Consider the following 18561-nt stretch of genomic DNA (forward strand, 5'->3'; position numbering starts at 1 on the left):
GGAGATGCAGTACCATCTGTCTTTCTGATGTCATCACCGACCAGGACACCAGTTCGGCCAGTTGAGAAATCGCCCTCTGCAAGTGTGAAGCGACGGAGGAGCAGAAGTAGTGCTCGGAGTAAGAATAAGGTATGTTATAGCGCATTTCCATTGCAGCGGCTAGCCCCGTTTTAACGTCCAGGCCAGGACAGTTTTTGGTGGCCTTTCCATATAGCGTAGTACCGACTAGTGTGTATTTTCCCCCAGTTTTTTCCGGCCCCTTAAAATCGTGATTCTATGGCCAGGGACAACGAAGCTGAGTATGCTAAACTAGAGAGGGAATCGCTAGCAAGGGTGGTACTACATGCATACATATAGTATCTTATATCATCTTCCTATTATACACACATGCATTTCCAAACATCTGGACTACCTATGTTGCAAATGTATTATCTCTTCAATTTACACACGGCATCTATTGCACGTCTGTCCGTCCTGGGAGAGGGATCCCTCCTCTGTTGCTCTCCCTGAGGTTTCTCCCATGTTCCCTTTAAACTGGGGGTTTTCTTCTGAAGTTTTTCCTTGTACGATGTGAGGGTCTAAGGACAGAGGGTGTCGTATTGTCATACTGATAAAACATCAAAACTTCTTCCTCTGCTGACGAGTCCGAACTCAAATATTCAGCCATGTTTCCGTGTGTTGACAAAGTGAACGCATGGATGACGTCACGACCATCACGTGACTACTGAAAATGGCAAAAATGGCAGCGGCCAGACGGAATATAAAGGTTTTGATAAAAAAGAGCTATAAAATCATTATTTACCGGGGAATATCGCTGATTTCTTCAGGGTATGGTTTAAACATAATGTGTCACTAAATACTGAAGTTTTGATTAATTATCTAATGAGTGGACCATTCCTTTAAATGAAAAGTTAACATTCCATTAGCTGTGGTACAAAACATTATTGAAACTAAAAAGGTTCCGGGCTTAAAAAAATACAGAAACAACAAGATGTTCAAAGGAAAGCAGATATGTGCATTTTATCGCACTGTCAATAACCAACAGTTAACAGACCACAGAAGTCAATTACTGTAACTTACAATGAACCCAACATTCAACATCCACAATGCAGCCAAACACACACATTACCACTTAGGCCCCGTCCACACGGAGACGAAACGGGTGTTATTCGCTATAGTTCTTTATCGTATGGACGGTTCGTCCACACGAGGACGGAATACTTTTTTGATATCGACCTTGGTTCGTTTTCGGGGCCTTAGTTTACAGATGAACGCAAACAGATGAAGACAGTCAGAGGTACAAAATAAAAACAATGTTTTATTCACTGGAGTTGTTCACCTGCATACCCTTATCCATCAAAAAGAGGAGTTTTCTATATAGCCTACAATACCATTCTTGTTAAACCATAGGCAACTTGGTAGTACTTGGTGATAGGCATCCCCCTCAGTGGTCACCTCTCAATTACTGTGATGTTCATAAAGGATCCATCCTCCCCCTTGGTTTATAAGTTCACTTGAATATTTTAGTGACCTTTATCATAAAATAACTTCCTGATTGAAGTAGGTTAGCAGAAACAAAGCTTGAAACCTCAAGATAAATCAAAACAAGTTGCATTTGTATCTCTGAAGCCTGTGTTTGACTGACTGCAGCTATAAACTGGTTGTAATAGGCCTACAGACGTTTTGTGTTAATGGGATACTTATGAGATACTCATGTTGATCCCCTGATTTAAGAGACTGAGCAACTCCTAGGTCCCGTCAAACAAGGCTACTTTAGATTGTGTTCCCTTATTAACCCACACTGTACATTTGAATAGATGTTTATCCTTTTGTGTTAATGTGAAACAATGTAGGCCTATACTGTATGCAAGAAAAAGTGAAATTATTCTGATATTAAAGTAACAATCGAATTAAAAGTAAAGTCACATGCTGGCCTTTCTTTATTGAGCCTTAAATCAATGTCAGCTTTTATTTTTGTAGCTCTAGTTTTTCTTCAGTTTCCCCCCCCATTTGTCCTCTTAATTATTTGCTTTCATTACTTGTCCTGCTGTTTTATTTCTTTCTGCTTGCATCTTTTTCTCCCAAACTCATGGTTAGACCTTGTTATGTTTATTTTTAATTGCTTGTGCAACCCAGCTTGTACATTGTTTTTTTAGGTGCTGATTAAATAAAGTTTCCGATCATAATTCAGTCATAATTCAGCCCCTTGTTTCAAACCTGCTGCGGCGAGCTGGTTGTGCTGCTTCTCTCTTTTCTCACCGCAGCTCTCTCCTCTAGTTTCACTCTGCCTTTGATTAAATAGCTTTAATTCTGTATTACGGGTATATTACATTTCTCAGTGATATGATTCTCTGGTCCCACATTTTCTCAACAACCTGTGTAACCATGGTAACATTCTGGTCAAGAAGGGACACAACATTCATCATTTCTGAAGCATGGTGTTATTTAAATAGGGAACAACCAATACATATTAGTAACCAACACTCGTTGCAGTGCGATAAACCACATAATCCACTCAAATCCCTCCAGTTAGTAAGCAGTAATTGACCTTCGTATATTCAGTAAGTGAGTGTGGATTATTCTATTTACACAATCCAGAGGCAAATATAAGGCTCTTTAGCGCACACTTTGCCATGGATTATCCCTTATTAAAATCAAGATTAAGGTGCTCCTGATGGAATTGACCACCCTAAGAAGGGATTTGATGTAGAAATTAAAATTAATTAATCAATATGGTGATATTACATGAGCCTGTATTTCAATGATACAGGCTCATTACACAATTGGAAATATGGCTGCCATATTTAGTCACCATACACTATATTAAAGAAAGCATGCTCACAGAGGGCTGCAGGCCTGCAGGTCATCTTCACTCAGCCCTGAAGGTACCATACTGATATGATTGTAATTGAACATTTTCAAAAAATCTGGATAACAATAAAACACTGGCACAGATGAGAAAGTATTGTATCAAAAACTTTATTCTCAAATAATGTTTTCAAAATATCTGATAGATAAACTTTGAGTCTCTTTAACAGCAGGTTGTGAGGCTGCATATACACATACAGTATCTGTTGTATAATCATTTATAACACTCATGTATTTCCCCCCCCCCTCATGATCTGTCAGAAAAATGCCCTTTTCAAAACTCAAGAAGTTACAAGTCAAGTTAGGAGCATCCAAACTGTTGCAGACTTGCCTATGCTGCTTTCATAGCCACCAATTTATTTCCCACTCTCAACCCATTATGTCTAAACAAGGAGAGCCAGATGACTCCTTGCTTAACAGACATAAGGTGACATTTTGGGCCGTAAAGAGGTCAAGTCATTCAAAATCTTTTGTGCCTGTGGAAGTCATCCCTCTCCCAGATATAGACATCAGGATCAGCCACACAGAGCTGTTTTTACACAGGAACACTTATGTTTTAAAGAAAGTGTCATTTTCACCCCATCCATGAATACCGTTCATGACATTTTGACACTAAACATCTGGTGTAGGTATCTTAAATGTATTCAGAAAATGAATGTAAACATTATGCATGAAATCACAAATGCTAAGGCAGCTCGTACGGCACAGCTGCCGCATTAAAAGCCACATTATATACCATATTTCTGCAGGGAATGGGGATTTAAATGTTAAAATGAAACGCAAACTCTGCCAGCCCCAATCTGTGGAGGAGTTGGAGCTGACACATCAGTTATAGGACTGAAGTGTTTTCGAGTTTGAATAAAAAACTTTTGTACAGGTGTGACCAAGAGATAAGTGTCTCTCCAGCATGGAGAAAATAAAGTCTGCATCCCACAAGGTTTTCTGTTCCTGTGTAAAATCAGCCGTAAAAGAGATCACATGACATTTGAATTTTATATACTCGGTTTGAACCATAGATTTTTACATGGTGTGAAACAGTAAAAACATTGACTTTAATGAACAATAATTTGTTGTACCTACATCATTAATCATAAAAAGTACAGCATGTTTAATCATTTGTTTTTGTTTTCTTACAAATTCTCCATAAAAAATAGATTTCTGTACAAAACTTTTTTCTTTTGCACCTACTTCAAGTTCAGCAGCACATGATGATGATGATGAGAGATGACATGGAGGTGATCATGATGCTTTAAACAATAACATTAATGATGATGGCAGCTTCCTGGTAAAGACTTGCCATTTTTTTTAACATACTGTATCTCTGTGCCATTTATGACCAAATGAAACAATTTTTTAAAGTACACATTTATAAGCCACAATCTCACTTACTGCATGCCAAAATGATTTGCGGAGACTGTATCCCATCATCATAATGTGTGACTGTAACACTTATATGTGTGGTGTCTCAATCTAGAAGCTGCCATGTGCCGTAATGTCAATAATTCAGCAGGTGAAGTCAGCAGTGAAGCAGTGAGTGAAGTGAGTGAGTGACTGAAGCAGTGAAGTCAGTCAACTCACGTTCAATTCTGACAAAGATAGTGATTTTCTTCAAAGCTCTAAAGCTGAGCGTATGACATGAGAAGTTTGTCCTATCCAAACTATTGAGCAGAAGCTGAAAAAGGCCTGTCAAGGGCAATATATAACATTTTAATTTCACTACAAACTGAATCTGAAAGCAGCCATACTACAGTGTTCCTAGAAAATATCAGTGTCCTCCCTGCGGGATAATAAATTCACACATAAATTCATCTTTATGTAGTGTTCATATGTCTTATATCTGCATTGAATCAATTATGTAATTATTTTAAGCGTGTGACATTTACAGTTTTAGCTGTGTTTTTCCTTAAGCTCGCAGCAACCTAGGCCCCTTTGTTTCAATGAGGACTGCTGACAATACCACTTTAGTAAGGGACAACCTATTTCCCCAACTGTGAAAAGTCTAAGCTGAAGAAGCAGAAACAACCTTGGCATTTCAAAATGTAGTGGGTAAGTTCTAAAAATATTTAACCAGCTGTCACTCTTTAAACGGCGAGGACTGCTGACAGTACCAAATTAAAGGCAAATGTGAAAACTTCTTCCTAAGTTGTAAAGAAAGTCTTCAGTCATTCTTAACTTATCTTCAAGGAGTTATGTGTCATATCCAGGAGAAGACTGATCAATAAACAGATGAAGTTGTACAGCCTCCGCAGTCTTTTCTACATATTCCAATAGAAATTAAGACATAAGCTAGACGTCACTCGTTATGTCATTACTCGAAGAAAGGGCCTTTGTTATAAGATTTGCTTTTGTTAAGATTGAAATGAAGTCACGGCAAACTTCAACAAAAAAAGTTGTCCATTGTAAGATATTTTCCAAAAGAGTGATTTTAATCAGAGCCACAACAATAGGCCTCCTTATTTTATAAGTGAGAAGAAATACAGGTAGACCTCACAGAGGAATGGCTTTCTTCCCTTTTCAATCATTCGCAGTCCTTTCATTTAAATTAAATAGCGATGAAAGCGAATTATGCCCAGATTTCAGCTCCACATCTCACTCATTTTGGAGTACTAACTGGGAACAATGGAGATATGTCTCTGTGCCTTTGATAATGATGTTTTTGTCTATAACAGACATTTTAAAATATAGAATAAACTTTATTTTTTTTAATTTAAAACAGAGTCGAGGTATTAGAATCAAGGGGATTACATAATACAGCAATGTTGTAAGACTTAGATTTGAACTTCCTCACTGTATTTTAAATCTGCAATTACCCACATGTCTACGGGTACACAAGATGTGAAAGCTAACCTCGGTAGAGCCCCTCTGATGTTTACCTGCCAGAGCAAACTGGGACGGCTCTGAGTCGAAGTGCTCTGGTTCAGTCTCACTGGGAGATCAGATCCGTATCATTACAGTAATTGTTAAAAATTACACCTTTTACTACGCCTGTAGAAACCTTGCAACCTCTAATTTTCAGGCTCCATTATGCTCTCTTGACTCCATAGGGAATCGCAACTGAATGAATTTAATCAATTAAAATAGAAGCACTCAAGCAATAAAAGGTGAAGAGGATCACTATTTGCTGTTGTTTACAGATGTCTGTTTATCTGTATATGAGAAGATTTTCAATGTGTGTCTACTGTCTTTCCCCCGCTCTCTAACTCTTCCCAGTATAATAACTTGTACCATCATTTTCTCTCTCTAACTGGTGTAAATGTTTCTGGCTGTCTGACCACGACCCTGAGGCTGTGAATGACAGGCTAACAATAGATACCATAATACCAACAACATCCTGTATTCATGCTTCCAAACATTTTCCCCATTGTTTCGTCCACATTTCATTTGCAACATTCAAACTGGTGTTCATTTTCAGAGAATCCTTTTCAATTAAAAGAGCCGGAAATGCAAAACTGCAATTTGCTTGTCACTTCGTTCTTGCTTATCAAAAAGGTGGATGTGACAAACTTCTCATAACAAATGTTTTCTCCTCAATATTTGGGACTTGGTTGAAATCCTAACTGCAATATAACTGTATTAAGTGTTAAAATCATAATTAAAATGACATTTTCATTAACTAATATCTCATACCTTCCACACTTCCAATGGATATGTTTTTTTGTTTGTACGTATGACAGTATGATGGTTTGAGCTTATTTGGACAATACAAATCATGCAGGTGTAATGCCAAAATGGATCGCATGGAGAGTGATACAAACGAGAAACAGGCCTGAAGACACCCACTGAAAGCAGTTACATCTATGAATTCTAAACCAAGTGCAGCATCTTTCCAAAAATAAAATTATTTTGAGAGAACACTGCGAGAAATAACAAGCTTGGCAAGTGATTTAAAACCAGTGGATTTTCTTGAATTCCCAAGACTACAGGGTGTTTGTACGACATTGTGTCTTAAAATACCACGAAATGAAAGGTCACACTCGCTAAGCTTGTGTATTTGTTGCAGTGAAGTTCCTGCGATAATAAGCAGGATGTAACTTTCTCTCTGCACACGAGGTATTTCTAAAATGGATAGGGGCAATAACTGCCGACAACAATAATTGTGCATGTTGTCTTCGTACTGTATTCGTTTTTCCTCTGCCTTATGTGACAGATGATCAAACTGATCACGAATACATGGTGGGCTCTTTAAAAAGATGTGTTGAAATAAAATCAGATTTGTCAAATGTGTTCAGAGATGACGTAGGATTATGTTGATAGTTTGGGACACTGGCAACACATATTTTTAAAGAGTTATAGAAACAGTTACATTCCTGAAAGCTAACACTGCTAAACTGAAAAAAGCCCATAGAGAGATACTATTTAATATTCATAAAATACTGTACAGTATCTCAGGAAATGATGGAGTTTAATACCTGAAAATAAAACTAGCAGTGGTGTACCTGTGTTTCAGTGGGACCATACTGCAAATTATGGATGTGAGGCTTTCTGTGTGTTTCTTCCACACATTACAGCACTCACACTGTGCAGTATCAGCTTTCAGACACATCCACTGTTCTATAAATGGCACAAATGAAAGTGGTGTCATTTCGTGACACTAAAAGCTCAGAGGTCCGAGGGTAAACTGATCCCAACTTTCTGGTTGGCTAGCGTGTTATCATGGCAACAAAATAAACAACGGTATAGCATGTGGTCACACCTTCTGCTAACAGGGAGTGTGCGATATAAATGTGTATATACAAACACTCTGTAACCCTGTATTTTGTCATTTTTGTCGTCTTTTTAAAGATAGAAGTTTCTGAATAAAATTCTCTTTTTTCGAATGACTCATTTTTCAAACCCATTTCAGACCCAAGTCAGAAAAACACACTAGTGCAAAATTTGTGCGGTTTAAGAGTTTATATAAAGTTTATATTTTGGGGTCCCCAGCAGCAGTGGTTTGGGAAGTCCCATGGGGCCACTGGGTATTTGAACATAGAGTCTGTTCATCAATATCTTCACTGAAGAAAAATGACCGAAGAGACTAATAGAGACAACTATTTGCCTCAGTCTCCATAGCAACCTGTCTTTGTCTCTCTTTTCCAGCATGACGGACAGAAGGGGCTATCCGTCCATTTGTCTGTTTCCGTCATTCAACCAGTCTGTCCGTTAATCTGTTGATAATTTCTGATCTTGTGGCTGGAGAGTATGCTGTAGAAAATAAATCAGTCAACACTTGACTGATAATCCCGCCCAGAGTTGGGAGAAGACGAATCATTTCCAGGATTTGGCCGCAGCTGATTGCAGCAGTTGAAGATCTTGACAGTTTATTGCCTCCAGGCTTCCTCTTTTTCAGCCACCAAGCTCTGAATCCTGGCCAGTCCAAGAACAAGAATCAGCTGTCTGACTCTTTGATTGTGTGAGACAGGCCTCTGCGGACACCAGCCCGGCAACTCAAATGTCTGGTTTTCTGGTTTAGCGCAGTCTGCCTAGTGCTAGTGTTGAATATTGTACATCGTATTGATTTTAAGTGTATAGTACGTCCATAGAATATTTTAAAAACGGCAAAAACTCATCGAGAACTAGATCACAGGTTCTTGTAATAAACTTGGGGTAAATAGCATTTGCAAATGTTTGATCTGATATGTTTAAGCATACATTAGTTTTCAAAAACTTCATAAGTAGGTCATAAGTGGCAGAACGTAAACACCACCTCACAGTTATCTTTTTGAGAATCTGACAAGTCAACATACCTCACTCTGTGATTTTCCTGATATTGTTGAAGCCATTCAGTTCTCTACGTAGGCTGAAACAAACATTTTAATTGTATCTGCAACTGTTATTTGACTCTGGCTTGTCCAGCACTAGTCCACAGCTCCTAGTACAAATCTAATACTAGTGTCCAGTACTAGATGAGATTTGAGCTTTTAAGGAATTTATGTGTTGAGCTTGTCACTGCATTGACTGCATTTGGTGGTCCATTTAACAGCAGTCGATTGATATCAGATACCCCCAAAACAGAATCTGAGAGCTTAAGTTACGTCAGAGTCTAGTCCCGTCAAGTCAAGCATGATGGAGGTCTACAGGGATTTTTTTGGTCCAGCACCAGTGATGGTTTTTATGTTGACATATAAGGAACAATCAAATTACTTTTTGATGTCTGAAGGGGATAAAAGAGTGCAAGTCCATGTGCTTCCCCCTTGCATCACCCATGTCTGGCCTGCAGCAGGGGACTTCATAAGTTAAGAGCCTACACTGTGCACATTTGGCGTGGGGTCAGGTTGGGCAAACCACATTCAGGTTGCAGAGAGGGTATTCATGGGCCATACAAAGCACTTTCCATCATAAGGTTCATTTTTGCAGTAGTCACCTGACACTGGACGCACACTGTACAGTGAGGTTGTCGCTCTTGAAGGAATTAGTTGTACCATCTTTTGTGTTTTAATGGCAACAATGCCTCAGAATAATTCTAGTCCCAGTGTTGATCTCAACAACACATTTGATAACTTCATTGTCTACGCCCTTGTGTACTGGTTCCAATGTATTTCGCTCTTTCCGACTATGGGTAGAGGAGGATGATACCTTTTTGCAGGTAGGAGGTGGAGCAGAGCTGCATTACTGTGCAGGTTATACTGCCAGAGGACCAGCATGCTACAACACAAACTGCTCACAGTAACAAGTCCAAATCATTTCTTCTTTCTTCTGTTTGGTGAAACCACAGCACAGACTGCGACAGGGAGGTTGGACTGAACCACTGTTTAGGTGATGGCAGGTTGTTGTACTATACTACGGTACAGACTGTATTGAGTGTGGTGTCGAATCGAACTGCCTTAGCCTCAGTGGGCTTCATGTTGGTGTCATACATTGGGTTTTCAAATGATGCCTGACCGTTGGAGCTCTCATGGCCGACATAGCCATTGAACTGGACCTTGGGACGTGTCCTGCAAGAGAGAGGAAAGACAGACATGGTGCTGACTGCAGGTATTTGGTTATACAGGGATATCTTGACAAAGTTTGGAAGAAAAAAAACGCAGTAAACCAAAACGGTGCAAGACAATGACAAGCAAAAGACAAACTCAAAGATATGTTAGACATTAGGAAGAATTTGCTTAAATGTGCCTGCTTCCTTTCTTTAATATAAGCTCTTACCAAGTCTCCCATTTAAAATCATATGTCAAGTCTAGTTTGAGCCCAGGTGAATCAGTGAAGTGTGAATAAGTGGAGCAACTACCAGCTTAACATCAATATATTTTTCTCTGAAGTTGGTGAACCAAAAAGCCTGGTGAAATATATTTTATTTGTGAGGTAGCCAGAAATGTGACTCTCAAGGGATAATCATGTTCTTCTGTGGTTTGTGAGTCCTTGAGGTTTTTTTCTAGCTTTTCAAAATAGAGCTTTAAGTAGAAATATTTAGCTGTCTGCAAAACAGCATTACATGTTTAAGTTGTTAATATTTGTTTGTGAAACATATCAACATGCAGCAAGACAAACCACAAACATAATTTTATAATTTTCCTTGCATTGCCTATTCAACATCCGTGATTTAGAAAGCACTGGTGGTAATAAAATATTAGGGATGTATGAGTTCAAGAACTACTGAACAGCAGAATGTTTTAACACTACTCATACAGAGAAACCAGCAAATGATTGTTGGTATAAAGATGAACAATTCATAAAAAAAAGAATATATATTTCTATTTTATATAGTCATATTTAGTTCTACAACCAATTAAAAAAAGACAATTTATTCAGACAAGTTAACATAAAATACCCTTCTCTGTCCTCTCAACTGTCTTGTTAACATGATGGGCAAGAGCTTTAGCCTTGGGATTAAAGCTGCCCCCTTAGTTAGAGCTGGTTTCTGGTATAAATCTACAAATTGCATGGAAATGGTTGGCAGGCGCGATCACATGAGCCATAGCAACTGTCTGCTTCAGTGGTTCAGCTAACCAGATCCCATCTGCTGATCTCATGTGAGTCTCAGTACATGCAACCTCCCATCATCCTGTAAATGGTGCCCAATGGTTTGAGTTCAAAAGGACACATTATTAGTCAATGTGCCTGAATAAGGATTTTAGGAAACTTACTTCAGGGATTCAAAAGGTTATGCAGTGAAATACACTCTTCTAACTTGTGTGTTTGTCGCAGATTACATTTTTTAGATAATCAGGTCCTATAATCCAGTTAGATATAATCACTTACTCCCAAACCCTGTGGAACTATTAGCAGCGAGGAATGCTGCAGCCGAAACACTGTTTGACTCTGACCTCATTAAGAGTGTGTGTACGTGTGTGTGTGAATACTCACTGGTAGAAATCCAACCGCGGGGAGCCACTAAGCCTACCCTACATGCTCAATCCATTACTTTACAAAACTGCACACACACCAAGACACACGGCAGACCTCCCTGCATGGCAGTAGTTCAAGTCTCTGCACTAGTTTCTGTTTGTGGCTGTAGGTGCAATACTTTAGTTTTATTGGTAGAATGAAAAACAGCTCACACAATTGCTTTGACAGTATTATAGATACTGTATTGACATATAGATCTGCAGTGTGCACACTCACACCTCTCTTTTAGTTTTATTATTTAAGTTATTGCATTGTTATGTAAAGCAATGTTCTACTTCCAGCTTAGCATTTTGTTTGTCTAGGGCGTTATGTCAAACGTAATAGAACATCAAAAACGGTGTTTTTTCTTGATGACATCATGCTGACGGAGAGATGACAATGAGATTAAAGACAAATTACATCGCTTTCAAGCATTAAATGGTGGCTATTATGACATAGTAAGGCTGCAACAACTTTAAAACAATTACTTTCATCTGAGATGAGGAGTCTGTGTGTTCCATTTCCCTCTGAATATCTATTCAATTGGTTTAAAAGCTTGTGTTTTCTAACAATACAAATAATGTAGGACAAAGTACTGAACTGAGCTCAGAACAGACAATTCAAATGTCATATTTTGGTGAATTGTGCAGCCTTACATAACAGCATGAAGAAACATTTTAAAACCAAAAACATGAGATGAAGAGTTTGACGGAGGATGTGGCGGCGGCGGAGGTCTGGTTGCTGTTGGAAACCAGGTGGGTGACAGGTCTTACCTGCCGCCAGGCCCCCAGGTGTCTTTTGGTCTCTCATTGTCATCTGTCTCAGCAGACAATGTCCTGCATACAACCATCAGCTTTAATATACATCGGCTATCATTGCACACAACTAACACACTGTAAAGTAATATTAGTGTTGGTAGCTATTGTATACAAATCCAACTGTACTGTCAATATCTGTGTAAATCTGGGCAGCACAATATATCCTTTATATCACAATAGAAGCTGCACAATACAGTATATCAAAAAAGTCTGCTGTATTATACAATAGGGATGTTTTGTGTTGTCAAAGAGCATCATAGAAACATTTACAACTAAAATGTATATTATGTTAGTGATGCTTTTTGTGCCTACTTCAATGTGTTCAATATAAGTATTTTCAAATTGATTGATTTAAATTCAACTGCCAGCCTGCTGTGTACTAAAAGTGTCTGTTTATTATAACAGGTACTGTCATGATTGTAGTATTCAAAATAATGATATCAACATATTTTCCCCATACCGTGCAGCACTCATCTTCATAGACCTGTAAATAGGAGTCACGGTCTTATCAGGGTTTACTATTCTCACAAGTCAGTAAACACTACAGCCATGCAATTTACTAACTTTATAACAATGCATTAGACTGTTGCCTCAATGAGGTCAGGACATGTTTCACTGCAGATAAAGTAGAATACAGCTACCATTAATGACAAGCCAACAGATTAGTGTGCAGCACTGCAGTAATGACTTTTGTTAGATGAGTATGATGACTTTGTAAAAGTTTGAGTGATTAAGTGCAAAGGTCAGAACCGCCCTCAGATGTAGAATCTTAAATAGGTCTAATATAGGAAACGTTAATGATGACATGTTACCCTCAATATAGCTGAGAATAATCTGGCATCTTAAGGCACAGTCTTTTGTGAACTTTCTAGGAACAATAATTAAAATCTAAGGTCAATCAGATGTAATCTTCATAGTACGCTTTGGAGTTTTAAAGCTTTAATTATGTTAAAGAACATTTCTTTAAAACTGCCTCTCCTCCCAAAAATGGTATCTGGTCCACTTAATGTATTTCAATAGAGCTTAAGGACAAGGGGTTTATCAGACAGCTACTCTTCTACTTAGTTTTGAAGTCACTCACAAATATATGACGTTTTCAAAGACAAGAATCGGTTGGTTTGGCGAAAGCACAAATGCTAGTGGACTGCCAATTTGGAAAGTCTTCGGTAAATGACATGTCTGCCAGCACCTATTTATCCTATCTCATAAGTTTCTAAATTCCCATCAGTATTCTATATTCAGAGTAATTAAAGAGGATTTTTCTACTGGGTTGGAATATTTGGTGATTTTTTTACAATACCAACATGTCTTGATATGCAAAGGAATTCCCTTTCTTTCCTGTGAGCTCGAACTACCTTAAATACATTGTGGTATTTGTCTTCTTCTGGCAGTGTTTCCCACAGAATTTGATTCTATTCTATTTTCTCCCAAAAATATAATTTGCAATTAACAATTTAGGCATTTAGCAGATGCCTTATTCCAAAGCGACTTACAATGACCAATTACAGGGACATTCTCCCTGGAGTAACTGAGAGCTAAGTGCCTTACTCAAGGGCACACTATTGGTGGTGTTCCAGGCGGGATTTTAACTCGCAACCTTCCGATCATCAGCCCACCTCACTATACATGATTAGACCAACAAAATTAAAGAAATGAAAAAAAATAAAAATATGAGATTTGTGGCGGACGATATTTAATTGTGGCGGTCATCAATTTGTTTTAGTTATATCTGCATGAGGAAATTATCAAGCTGGATTTTTCTTTTAATCATTTGTAAGTTTGTATTGTCTGTTTTTACTCAGGATATAGCGTACCTGTGCTTGTAGAGATAGAAGGCAAATCCAGACACGATGAGGGCAAAGAAAGGAACTAAGATGGCGGCTGCCACGGAGCTGCTGTTGGTGTAGGGGTTGGATGGGTCCATTGCCATGGTTACAGGGCCTGGGGACACAGACACAGATGAACCCACACATGCATGAACACATTAACACCCTTTTGTGGACGTGTAATAGAGGAATTCCTGTCCTTTTAGTCTTTACACTTGAGTTCTGTTTCAGTGTTTACTCAGTCTGAAATGTAATTTATTTTTACATTACACAAACACATTTTCTTTTGCTAATATTTCTTCAGTTTGAACTAATATTTATATTTTCCCATTTTCATTATGACATGGTGTCAAAAGAAGATATCAAGGCTGTGTTGTTTGTCACATCGGGCAAGAAGCTAATGTGTCTGGCACAGTTGCCTGTTTCAGGGCAGTTTCTTCAGATTTTAATGAAACTTGGTGGAAGGTTGTAGCACGGGCCAAGCAAGACCTCATTACATTTTGGAGAAGAACCGAATCAAGGGGCAGATACAACAATTATGTTTCAACTTCGTTAACATTGCGCCATGTTTGGCATTTGTGCTGCATTCATGTGGTGTCAGAATAATTGGGCAGGAACAAATCTGTCTATACCCTTTCAGGTCGGAACAACAATTCAATAACGGATTGTTTAAACGCTCTGAGCTTTTAAGAGTCAATATTTTTCAAACAAAAGGACTTAAAAGGCAATTAACACATCAAACGACTTTGCAACTAAGGGAATTGGACCATCCAAGGAGTGTGTGATTGCAGCGTTGGCTTCTCCGCTCTGCGAGTGGCACTCTAGTTGTGTTTGTTATTGATGCTGCTGTCACGGAAAGACCTACCTTGCCTCGTTAGATGGAACTTGCCAAAGTCTTTACTGTGAGTATGACCCTGGTAGACAAAAGTCTTCTGGTCGGATTCTGCAGTAACCTGAAAAGTGAAAAAGCAGATTGTTGTTTGTTCTTAGATAACGACATTCAGTTAAAGGCTGTTTCACATGTGAAGTATGAGGCATGTGATAATATTCTTAGCATGTAGATACATATGTAGCTACCTCTTCATTTCTTGAATTTTACATTGTGGTATATCAACGTTATTTTAGTTTTCACCCTGTCTTCTTCCCTGATCAGCGATATATCTGCCCCTCATGTACTTTGGCCCTCCCCACCCTCCTTCTTTTCCTCTCTTCACCCTCTCTTGTTTGGAGGCCAAAGCAGCAACGCTTTACCCCCAAATCGACAATTGAAATGTCATCTTCTAACTGTAAATAAATTGCTTTCCAGGAATCACAACTAAGCCATAACCAGCCTGACTCTCCTCCTGCCTTACTCTTTCTGTCATCCGCAACATGAAAAATGGTCTGTCTCTGCCCCCTTCCTTCCTTCTTACACCCTTCTGTTATCCATTCCTGCCTGACTATCTTTTAAAATCATCCCACTCGGTTCCTTCCTCTGTCCTCTTCTGTAATCAAGTCAAACAGGATCCGGTTTCTAATCCATTCCCCAGCTGCAGACACGATCTTCAGAAGTCCCAGCTTCAAAAACCACATCGAACAAAGTTTAACAGTCTCCATGGAACATGAAAGGTGACTTTCTTTTTTTTGTTTTTCCTTTTAAACAATTCTGGCATTCAATATGTTCACATTTAAAGGAGCTGATTGACTAAATTCACAGCTTAAAGAAGCCCCATTTGTGTAAATCAAAGATACATTATGAATGCACAGGGAGGTGTAAATAAACCAAATGTAGGTTTTATGTGAGGATACGTGCTGGAACTATTTATTGGCTGAAGTAACGTCCTGGATTCTCTACGGTACGCCTTGCAACCTCACGTATACATGCAACCTTGCAACACTTCTTGGTAATCCACATTAATCCTGTATTTTAAGAAAAAATTGTATTTCAAAATCTGATTTGTATAACGTGAATTAACATTTGACTGGAATTTAAATACATCTCTTTAGCAAGACCCTGCCCAGCGCAGTAGTGTGGACTGTGCGACACTGTTGTTCCAGAATTTGGCAGTGATGTTGATATTGTAGCATTGATTTTGATTGTGAATAAAGACATGTGCAAGGGCAACATTCATTTTAAATTGCTTTATATAAAAGGAGAGTAAGTGTATCTTACATATCCGTCCATGGCCCAGTTGTCGTTTTTAAACTTGCTGTAGTAATGCTCTGTGGGCCCCTTCACCTGGTACACCTTCAGCAGCAGCTGGTTTTCCTCTGACTTGTAGGTACCTGCATGAAAAGATACATATATATTGAAAAAACTGACTTTTAATAAGTAAACAAACAGACAGACAGTTAGGCAGACAGACAGGGTGGTAAGCAAACAGAAGGACAGGTTGACTGACAAACAGCGAAAAGGAGATTACATTACATTGCATTTAGCTGACGCTTTTATCCAATGCGACTTACAATAAGTGCGTTCGACCAAGAAGATACAAACTTGAAGAAAACAGAATCATATAAGTACATCAGGCTTCATAGAGCTAAAACATTTCAAGTGCTACTCAACTGGCTTTAGATAAGTCAGTCCTTTATTAGTATATAAGTGCTTTGTTAGTCATTTTATTGTTCGAAGTGGAGTCGAAAGAGAATAGTTTTTAGTCGAAAAGAGATACCTTTACATTTTGATTAATAATACTCTTTTCCCTTCACGAAGCGCCTGCCACATTAATGGGGAGAAAGTGACATTCACCCTTCAGAAACTGTTGCTTTCAATATCACAAGCCCATGAAAGAGAAATATCACAGATTTCAAATGAAATCATTTTATGTGTTGAGAGCCCTTGCCTCCTACTGTACCTGCAGAACATCTTTCATGACCCGGAGATCAAGCTGAACTATTGATTGTGAAATGTTGTGAAATGTCAAAACACACATTAGTGTCAGTTGGTGAGTCAGACTGTTTTTTAGGTTTCATTCAAGAGCGCAGCTTTACATTTTTAACCTTCCACTATTTCTCATACTCCAATATCTGATGCACATTTGAACACAAAACATGTCCACGGGAGTAATGCTGTGAAAATGTATGTAAACTGTATATACTGTACATTATTGTGGTGATTCTGCAGTTGCATTGAGGTTCATGGTTCCCACCTGTGCCTCTGTACGTTGTATTTTCTACTGGATTTTTATCAAAATGTGAATGGCGCCAACAATATTTTTAGATTTCAGTGAGGCTTTGCTAATAAGTGTAAATGAAAGCCTGATCTTTATCAGCCAGATGTGTATTAACACCCAAAGTGTGATTTACACTGCATTTCAAGTTTGCACATCTTCAAAATCTGGAAAGTGAATGCTTTTTTTTCAGCTGGAATCAAAGGTGGTGTTACAATACTCATTTGCACAATGACAAGTGAGTTTCTTTTTCACATTATCTGTCTAGTGTTGTATGAAATAAAGTATTTTTACTAGTGCTGTCAACATTATCGCGTTAACGGCGGTAATTAATTTTATGAATTAATTGCGTTAAAATATTTAACGCATTTAACGCATGTGCAGAATGGCCCGCCCCATACGTGCCACCAGTGGCAGCGCCAGGGTATGGCTGGGGTAGGCTACACCCATACCAAGAAATGGCTTAGCCCCACCATGAAAAATGATGTTAAAGTAAGCAAAATAAAGTCTGCCAACTCGCGCGGAGTAAATTGCACAGACAGCAGTTAGTCAGATTGATTGCAGCCACGGTTTTGAAAACTTTTGTCACGTAGTGATCGTCTTCTCAATAGAACATCTTTGATAACTGCGTGGTGTTGTTGCAGGAAGTCCCGACGGAGAATACTTTTGCTGTAGTGCAGGGGTGCACATAACTGGTACGCAGGTTATGTACTCTGAAATGCGTACCGTCACTTGTGTCACAAAGCGCATTTGCGTACCGACGTACTTGTGAAGCTTTTCCAGAAGGCGGTTAGATCACCGGACGACAGAGTCGGACTCCACTAGCCCCCCCCGTAGACTTTCCTGAAGTACTCCACTAGCCGCCGCCGCCCCCCATCCCTCTGTCGACTTTCCTGAAGTACTCCCCCGTTGATAGAAATCAACACGTAATGAATTAAGACCCCACGGTTTGATGATTGATAGGTGTGTGGGCTGTCTTTCATTTTGACACACAGAAAAATGTTATAATAAACATAGATACTGTATGTTAAATGGATATATCCGCCTTCTTTCATTTATCTTTCCGTTCCCACAACAATATACATAAATAAATGGCATATTTTGGACATAGTTCGAATGGTGATTAATCATGATTAATTAATTTTTAAGCTGTGATTAATCTGATTAAACATTTTAATCGTTTGACAGCCCTAATTTTTACATGTATAGGTACGTATCTAATTCAGGGTTATCCAGTTAAAATCTAAAAATATATGAAAGCTATGAAACATTAAACAACATTAGAGTGAGAGTATGAGAGTATCTGTTTTGCTTGTTTTTGTACCTGACAGTCTGATTGACACCCCGCTGGTTTCCAGTAATGTGACGTTGACTCTGCTGCTGGTAGTGTTGAACCCAGTAACTGTGAATGTGGTGGCCTGTCTTTTCCCTAGATACTCGTAGAAACCGCTCCACTCAGAGTTTGGAGAAAACACATCCACTGGAACTGCAATGCAGAGAGAGAAACAAAGAAAGAGGAAATGTAAAGCTTGCTCTGCTTCCTTCACATTAAACTGCAGATCAATCACACACTTAGATGTATGACTTATTCAAAACTCA

The 18561-nt window shown here is 38.7% G+C and overlaps 1 protein-coding gene across 1 annotated transcript in view; it reads right to left on the reverse strand.

The window, feature by feature from the left end:
• Nucleotides 1-3015: 3015 nt before the first annotated feature.
• LOC117442575 (CUB and sushi domain-containing protein 1-like) overlaps nt 3016-18561 on the reverse strand; it is a 260136-nt gene continuing 244590 nt past the window's right edge. The window contains exons 67-71 of the mRNA XM_034078545.2: nt 18287-18448; nt 15966-16078; nt 14679-14766; nt 13802-13928; nt 3016-9782 (exon numbers count right to left, since the gene is read on the reverse strand). Coding sequence (XP_033934436.1) covers nt 9623-9782; nt 13802-13928; nt 14679-14766; nt 15966-16078; nt 18287-18448 — 650 coding nt within the window. The 3' untranslated portion in view covers nt 3016-9622. The remainder of the gene's footprint in view (nt 9783-13801; nt 13929-14678; nt 14767-15965; nt 16079-18286; nt 18449-18561) is intronic.

The sequence above is a fragment of the Pseudochaenichthys georgianus genome, chromosome 3 (assembly GCF_902827115.2).
Source record: "Pseudochaenichthys georgianus chromosome 3, fPseGeo1.2, whole genome shotgun sequence".
In the NCBI taxonomy this organism is placed as follows: domain Eukaryota; kingdom Metazoa; phylum Chordata; class Actinopteri; order Perciformes; family Channichthyidae; genus Pseudochaenichthys; species Pseudochaenichthys georgianus.